Source organism: Bidens hawaiensis, unplaced genomic scaffold (assembly GCF_021521415.1).
Source record: "Bidens hawaiensis isolate Kalapana, Puna unplaced genomic scaffold, B.hawaiensis_p1.1 tig00021499_1, whole genome shotgun sequence".
In the NCBI taxonomy this organism is placed as follows: Eukaryota; Viridiplantae; Streptophyta; class Magnoliopsida; order Asterales; family Asteraceae; genus Bidens; species Bidens hawaiensis.
Window position 1 is genome coordinate 102801 of NW_027493336.1, and position 8453 is coordinate 111253.

General features: G+C 33.0%; 1 protein-coding gene across 1 annotated transcript; it reads left to right on the top strand.

The window, feature by feature from the left end:
* The first annotated feature begins 2160 nt into the window (after positions 1-2160).
* Positions 2161-7477, top strand: LOC143563571 (putative protein phosphatase 2C 6). The gene is made up of 5 exons (XM_077051082.1): positions 2161-2371; positions 2743-3509; positions 5144-5482; positions 6096-6201; positions 6817-7477. The coding sequence occupies exons 2-5, from the start codon at positions 2874-2876 to the stop codon at positions 7167-7169; spliced, it is 1434 nt and encodes a 477-aa protein (XP_076907197.1). The 5' UTR covers positions 2161-2371; positions 2743-2873; the 3' UTR covers positions 7170-7477.
* Positions 7478-8453: the final 976 nt, after the last annotated feature.

The following is an 8453-nucleotide window of genomic DNA, read 5'->3' on the forward strand; positions in this document are numbered from 1 at the left end:
TTCTATTTTTTTTATTTGTACGTTTTTTTAAGTTTTTAGTTTAATATAGTTTGTATTTTATTATTATTAAGTTTGTTGGTTTATTAAATTTATAAAAAAAATAAAAAAATTAAAGGGTTTCGAAGCCCCCTCACCATAGAGGGGCATCTTTGGGGTGAGGTTTTGAAGCCCCCAGTGCCCATGTGGCGCTGACATAGCATTGAAAAGGGGTTTTGAAGCCCCTCACCATAGAGATGGTCTTATAAGTTTTGCATTAATCATTTGAGTTACTCAAATAAAATTATGACGAAATATATTCTTAGATCCCATATATATTACGGATCGACAATTATATATCCCGTTACTTTTCAAAATTAGATACCGGAATTCTGCTTATTTAATTTTTCTTTTAAAACAAAAGACTATTTTATGCAGTTAACTCCTTTTTAATTAATGGTAATGGGTTTTTTTTACCTATATATTAAAGTATAACTCTAAAAACAAGTGTCCACTACAGGTAGCATCTACATGTAGCATGATATTAATCAGTTACGTAATCTTTCAAAAAATGAGATTCAAAAATAAATATTTAAGTTATTAGATGAACTACCATTATAATTTACTCTAGATAATACTAATAGGAAAATCTATACTTGAATTTGACTCGATTGCTGGACGGTGGTGCAACCTAATTCGAATTTTGATTTTTTTTTAATCTGATTTTTTAATACGAGCACCATAGACTAAAAAATAAGTTTCGTATTCATGTTATGTTGAATGATAAGAAGTATGAATGACAAGAAGTCGAATAATTTAAGTGCAATTCCTTTTTACATGGTGGGATATGATATTTTATTTACAACACGTCACTCACGACAATTTTTCACCACAAATAAATTGTAAAGTAATCATTCTCTCTCTCTTTACAAGTTTTACAATCATATTCGCTAGATACTTTATTTATTGTATTAGTTTTTATATTAAACTTTTCATCTATAAGTTATGTATTTATTTAATATCCTCACAGGGATTCATATAACAATCCCCATATGTATTATTATTAAAATTATTATTAATGTAATTGTTATCATTATCATCTATTATGATTGTTAAATTACATTAAACAATGACATATGCCCTATGACATATTTATATTTATCAAATAATACCTGTTTTTTATATTTAAGGAAAATGATGTTTTAAAAGTTGTGTATGTATATTGAGGTCGGTTTTAGTTCAAAGTTTCCCTATTAAGCACATACAGTTATCAAAGACTTGACACATGCAAATTAGGTTTTATTTATGTGTACTGATGACAACACACCATCATCACACGACATTATTGCTGCATAATAATATAACTGTCATATGAACGATTACATAACATATGTATACAATTACTTAACGTTATTACTAATAGATGGATATTTATGTAATATATGTGCCAAATTATACAACATGTATCACTAGTTATAGCAGTACTATAATAAATTTAAAGATAAGAAAATATTGATTTTGTGAATAAATTATTAAAATATAAAAAAAATATATTTTATTTTAACCAATTTTAACAAAAGTTAATAAAATAAATTTAACATAAAAAATCTAGCGACAATAGGTTTACATTTTAGCCATTTGAACGATTTTAAACTTTTATTACCTACGATTTCATCACTTCTTGAATCACAACCTTAAAAAAAAACTTGATTAGTTACCTAATCTACTTCTTACAATTCTCACCGGTATTTATTTGAACATGCATACTTAATTGTTAATGAAATTTTATTTTTGATGTATTTGTATTTTCTTTATCTAACTGCATATTAAACATATCAATTTTAATATCAGTAACAAATAAAATATTTACTTTAGCATATTAAATAAAAAAAAAGAAAATACTATCATGGGTGTACGAATCTCATAATTTATTATTGCCCATAAAATAAAATAAAATAAAATAAATGAAAATATAGAATTGACTTAACAATAGATGATGCTTTGGAGGGAACATGGAGGCTTTCTATTGGTCAATACAAAAGACAAAAATATATAAAGGAGATGACAATTAAATGTGTGGAGATGACTTATTATGCTTTTCTCAGTTTTTTTGTCTACTCAATTTCTTCTTCTCCATTTTAAAACAATATATACATATATACATTTTTTTTAAAAAAAATTGTTCCCATTTTTTATTTCACTTTCTTGTTCTCCATCAATAGTCAAGAAATGGGTAATCACATTTAACTCAAAAAAATTCAACCTTTATTGTTTTTTTCTTCTTATAGATATATAATATAATTTTCTTCAAGAGTTTAATCAGATTAGAAGGCTGTGATGAACAACAGCAACAAGAACAAGTGTTCTGGATTATATCAGTAGCAGTAAAGATTAGGTAAGCTTGAAACACTTTCACATGTTTGATGATTGATAAAATTGATTTTTTTTTTAATTGGTTGAGATTTATTGCCTCAGATCCAGGGAACCCCAAAAGTTTATGAACAAAAAGGCTTCATCTTTTGTGGGTTTCCTTGTGATTTCCAACACACTTTTTAACTTTCTTTTACTAGGTTCTTTACTTCATTTCAATCTTTCTTGCATCTAGAGTTGTTAAAAATTTGTGGGTGTTCTTGAAACTTAATAAAGATTCATACCCACATAAAAAAAAATCATTTTTTGATGCTATTGGTTATTGGGTTCTTGTTTGTTTGATAGATCTTGGTTTTTATGTCATAATAATTTGATGAATCTTGGTTTGGTTTGTAGGCATGGGGTTATATGGTTCTTTGATGTGTGATTGATTATATGAAGGGGATGAATTAGTCAAACAATGACAGTTTGTGTGACTTTTGAGGGGGTGGTCTGTAAATTTAGTTTTAATCAAGATAGTGATTTTGATGGAGGAGATGCATTCGGCGGTGATAGCGCCATCGAGTTTAGGTAATTCGGTCTGTAAAAATCTCATTCTGGAGGAAACCCTTGTGATATTTAGTGGGATAGAACAAATTATGGCGGAAAAGTTTACTTTGGTTCAAGATTCTGTTAACAATCATGACTGCAGCAATCATGTTCAAGATGATGGATTTCAAGAAAGTGAAGATGAGGTGATGTCGTTAGAGGGTGACCGCGTGTTTGATAACGCGATTGTGAGTGATTCGACTGGTTTGTGCGGTGAGGATTTGATAGCATTCGAGAGTGTGACGTCTGAGATGAGTGCGTTGGGTTCACACGATGGTGAGAAGAGTGTTTGTGTAGGTGAGGGTAGTTTGGTCATTTCGGAGAAAGTGTCGGGTGGGCCTGGGACGGTGGTACGAAGTGTGTTTGAAGTTGATTGTGTGCCGTTATGGGGATTTACTTCTATCTGTGGAAGGAGGCCCGAGATGGAAGATGCGGTTGCAACCGTGCCAAGATTCTTGAAGGTTCCGGTTCAGATGTTGACCGGTGACCGCGGTGTTGTTGACCGGATGACCAAAAGTTTGAGCCATTTGACCACCCATTTCTTTGGAGTCTATGATGGTCATGGTGGTTCTCAGGTATCTATCTGTTTCTGTTTCTAATACATTTGAAATATGCGTGTGAATGGTGCGGTTTGACCTTTTAAGGTCAGACCTCTTACGTTTTCAGCTTTGAAATTGTCATAAATTTTCATGTTTTTTATGGAAAGTCGGTAACAAGGTCAAATAGTTTTAATTATATCGTTAGACCACCCGTAGTGGCAACGTTGCCACCAACGTTGAGGACGAAAACGCGGGGGGTACACCGCCCCCCCCCCCCCTGCGTTATATGAAATTGATTTTTGGCTGCATTGTATACAAAACGCGGGGGTTGGCACACAAATCAAAAAAAATAGCCGTTGGGTGGGTGGGTCTTGTTGTTAACGGGATCGCCGGAAAAAATGGTGGTGGTGGTGGGTGGTAACGGGATCGCCGGAAAAAATGGTGGGTGAGTTACAGATCGGAGAAGAAGGAGAAAAAATGGTGGTGGTGGGTGAGTTACAGATCGGAGAAGAAGGAGAAAAATGGTGGTGGTGGTGGGTGGTAACGGGATCGCCGGAAAAATGGTGGTGGTGGGTGGTGGCCGGAACTCCGACGGCGTCAAATCGGAGAATCTAGTGACACCATGTTCAAATCAGAGAATCTCCGACGGCCGAAATTCTTCTTCGTTGCTATGAAGTGGTTTTAAAAGATTGTGTGTGTTTGTGTGTGTGAAGATCGGAGGTGGGTGTGGTTTTGAAGATACTGGGTGTTTGTGTGTGTGAAGTGGTTTTGAAGAGAGTGAAGGGGTTCTATATATTTATTATTTTTTTGTGCTTTTTTATTATTATTTATTTATTATTTAAATATTTGTGAGGTTAAGTGTTTAGTAAACTGTTCGTGATTGGATCCGGTGGGTTTCGTGGTGGTCGGAATAATTAGATCCGGTGGTGGGTGCAAAAAAGTGTAAACGTGACTGGGCGCCACGTGGCGCATAACTCCTGGATGTGGAGAGTTATGACTACAGCCTGTTTTTGTACAAAACCATAACTCTGACTGGGCGCCACGTGGCGCATAACCCCTGGATGTGGAGCTTTATGACTACACATGGTCAAACAACTAAATTTATGACATTGTTGATTTGTAACAAAATAACCACCACCATCTAGATTGAGAAGTCAAAATCTGACCTCAAAAGTCAACATTTTTGTTTATGTAATTAAAGCAAACCAAGAAAGAGTTACTAACACACGAGATGGGTCAGCGACAATGATGTTTTTCAAGATTTTCTCTTGAATTTAGGTTGCTGTTAATTGTTATGCTTGAACTCGATTAGTCTTTGTTTTTTGGTTTGACTTTGAGGTCAAAGTGATTACTTTTCAACTTTATATCTGGATATAAGTCTTCATATTATTTGATAAAATTCATTAACAAAGTTGAAGCCTTTTGAAGTGTATTATAACAAAAACATTAATTTTTTTGCATTTCTAATGAAAATATAATCCAATATCTTGAAAAAGAAGTCAACTGTAGGACCTCAAAAAGGCAATCACATCTCTTTTGCTCCAACATTACCAAAATCAATCGTGGGGTCTTATGACATTTGATGTTTTTCAACATTTTAACATGTTTTTAGCTAAACAAGTCTTCATTTTCGTATATATATATAATAATACTATGAATGTTATATTCAGGTTGCAAATTACTGTAGTACACGGGTTCATACTGCTTTGCAAGAGGAACTAGAGCCTCTGATTGCGAGCTATGGCGGTGATGAAAGTGGTGTTAATAATGATAATAATAATAACTGTCAAGAGATGTGGAGAAAAGCATTTTTTAACTGTTTCCTTAAGGTTGATGATGAGATTGGAGGAAAACAAGGGAACGGTGAGCCCATTGCTCCTGAAACCGTGGGGTCCACTGCTGTTGTCGCGTTGATATGTTCCTCGCATATTATAGTTTCAAATTGTGGCGATTCGAGGGCGGTTTTATGCAGAGGGAAAGAAGCTATGGCACTCTCTGTAGATCATAAAGTAAGATAAAATTAAAAACATCTTTGGTTATGTTCCAACTTGTGACGTTTGACTTTCGTAGTGTTTTGTCACACAAGCAGTTTTAACTTTTGATATGCAATCCCAAACAGGCTTATCATATATACCCTTAAAAAGTTGAAAAGTTTTCGTACATTCCCAAATTTAATGAATTTTACTTAATGGTCATTCTGCCCATTTTACGTTATATTTGTTTAAACCCTATTTTTAGTTGGATTTTGGTCAACAACGATGATAAGCAAGATTGGCATATATGAAATTTTTATGTTTTTGAAAAAAAAGTTTAAGCTAAAATAAATAAATAAATAAATAAATAATATAAAGTTACAGAAGGGCATATATGATATTTTAAAGTTTTTTGAAAAATGAGGGTAAAATGGTCATTTATTAAATTGTTTTTAATAAATTGGGTATATTTGATATTTTTAACTACTTTGTAAGGACACATATGATATTTTTTAGTTTTGTATGGATATATATGATATTTCCAAGTTTATAGGGGTATATATGAAATTAGCCTTTGTTTTTATGCTACATTCTTAATTTGTATATGTTAATATCTAAGTGTTTAATGTGTTGCTTTATATTGAAATAGCCAAATCGGGAAGATGAATACGCAAGGATTGAAGCGGCTGGAGGCAAGGTTATACAATGGAACGGGCATCGTGTTTTTGGTGTTCTTGCAATGTCAAGATCTATAGGTATGTATGTGTTTGTTATGCTCTTACAGTAGTACTTGACTTTTAGCCAAATGCCTGAAATGGGTGGGTCGGGCATTCTGGGTAACGGGCCAAATTGGGTTCGTGTTTTATCACAAAAACGGTTGGGTTGATCTTCAAAACTTTGTTTTTTCTTTCTATTTTTATAGTTAATAAATATTAAATAGTTAATGCATTGAATACGGCTACAAAAACTATATCGAATGATCACGTGGTTGTGTGAAGTTGAAATACATTATGGGTAACTTTAAACTTGTTTCCTTTTCTAGCTTAAACGCTGTGTATTTAAAAACATCGGCCAAGTTAGCGCACTATTTTTGGTCCAACTTTAAAGAAAGATTATCTAAAATTACATTCATTTAATTTGATATGCAGCCATATAATTACAATTACAATAATTAACTAAATTAGAATGTATGCACTCAAGAACTCGTCGAATAACTTCCAACCGGTCTCCTTTTTAGCTAAAATTTCTTTGGCCCGTTTGATAAAAATTATAACCCAAATCAACCCATCTATAACAAAATATGTCAAAACCGAAACCTCTACCAAAAAGTAGTATATTCTTGAAATTTCCAATAATATTGTTTCCTACAGGAGATAGATATTTGAAACCATGGATCATCCCGGATCCCGAGGTAACATTCATCCCCCGAGCCAAAGAGGACGAATGCCTAATTCTTGCAAGTGACGGTTTATGGGACGTGATGAGCAATGAGGAAGCGTGTGAAATTGCAAGAAAACGAATATTGTTATGGCACAAGAAAAACGGTTCAAACAATCTCCCACTTGAACGAGGTCAAGGGATCGACCCCGCAGCCCAAGCGGCTGCAGAAAGCCTCTCGAACCGTGCTCTTCAAAAGGGAAGTAAAGATAACATTACAGTTATTATTATAGACTTGAAAGCTCAAAGAAAGTTCAAGACAAAAACCGCAACAACATCATCATAGTGTAACTCAAATTCATAAGTGTACAATGTTATTGTTTAGTACTCAAAATTAAAACACAAGTGAAGTGTCCATTTGTTTTTCATGTGGGCTGACAATATGTCTGTCTGTCTGTTGATGTAAATGTTTTTTTTAGATGTTTTTGTTGTAAGATTAGAGGTTCCTTGATGTGTTATGTTATTGTTCCTCCAAGTTTCAAAGGCTTTGTGAGGAATTGTAACTTTTATTAAAATAAGAATTGTAGCATCTAATGTGTTTTAAGAACCACCATAGATAGTGTACCTGTTGACTCATATGTGTATTATGTATATTTGATCAACTTATATATTACAATATTTATTTATTTTCTTTTCTTTTATTTTTTGTAATTAGAGATAAAAGACTAGCCACATTTTAGAGCATGTTTAACATTTAAAATATTTGTCTATAAATATTCTAGCTTGAGGCCATTATAGGGTTACTTTATAGCTTGGCCTCAAATCTTCCTTTTTTCTATTTTTGTTAGCCCCAGAGGGATAAACCTAATAAATAACCTTTTATTGGAAACTAATGGAATCTACTAATACCATGTTAACCAATGAGTTTAGATAAATCGTAGTTTGTGTTAGACATATGACTTTCAAGGGGTTAGACTGTGTTATGATAACGTGAAAGGTGAAAAAAAAAAGTGATGTCATGTCATCATTACATTAACATGAGGGGTTAGTGTGAACCATTTTTTATTACAAATTTTAAAGAATGAAAGATAATATGAATGTTGTGATTGGTCATCAATAAATAAAAAAGAAACTTTAAAAATACTTTTTTGTCCCGTGTTATACGGGTCACGCCCGTCTTACATTGGAGGGGGCAATATTCCCATCGTTTCACCTGACGTGGCCAAGGGCGGAGGGAATGCCAAGCCATGAGGGCAAAGGCACCCCTCAACTTTAACTAGTGTAAAAAGAAAACTTTTATTTTTCAAAAATAAGTATGGCTCCATTAGATTTTTTATAGGAGGCACCAACAATATACCTCACAACCACATTGTCCAAATTTTTCAAGCCTTTAGAACCCTTCATTTGTTTCAAATTATACAATACACACTCTCCTAATTGTTTTCAAAATCAATTTATTTATAATTTAACTAATAATATAAATTGTGAAAAAGCAAAATGGCTTTAGTTTTGTGATTTCTGCCTCAAAGAAATAGCAACACGTCTTTTATATATCTTCAAACATTTACTCTCTCTCTCTCTCTGTGTTTGTGTTTGTGTGTGTGCAGAGGTAGAAAATAAACCGGTTAAT

Coding starts and splice junctions, on each gene's coding strand:
- LOC143563571 (XM_077051082.1), top strand. CDS start 2,874: ATGGAGGAGATGCATTCGGCGGTGATAGCGCCATCGAGTTTAGGTAAT. Junction 3,510..5,143: donor ATGGTCATGGTGGTTCTCAG/GTATCTATCTGT, acceptor TGTTATATTCAG/GTTGCAAATTACTGTAGTAC. Junction 6,202..6,816: donor TGCAATGTCAAGATCTATAG/GTATGTATGTGT, acceptor TGTTTCCTACAG/GAGATAGATATTTGAAACCA.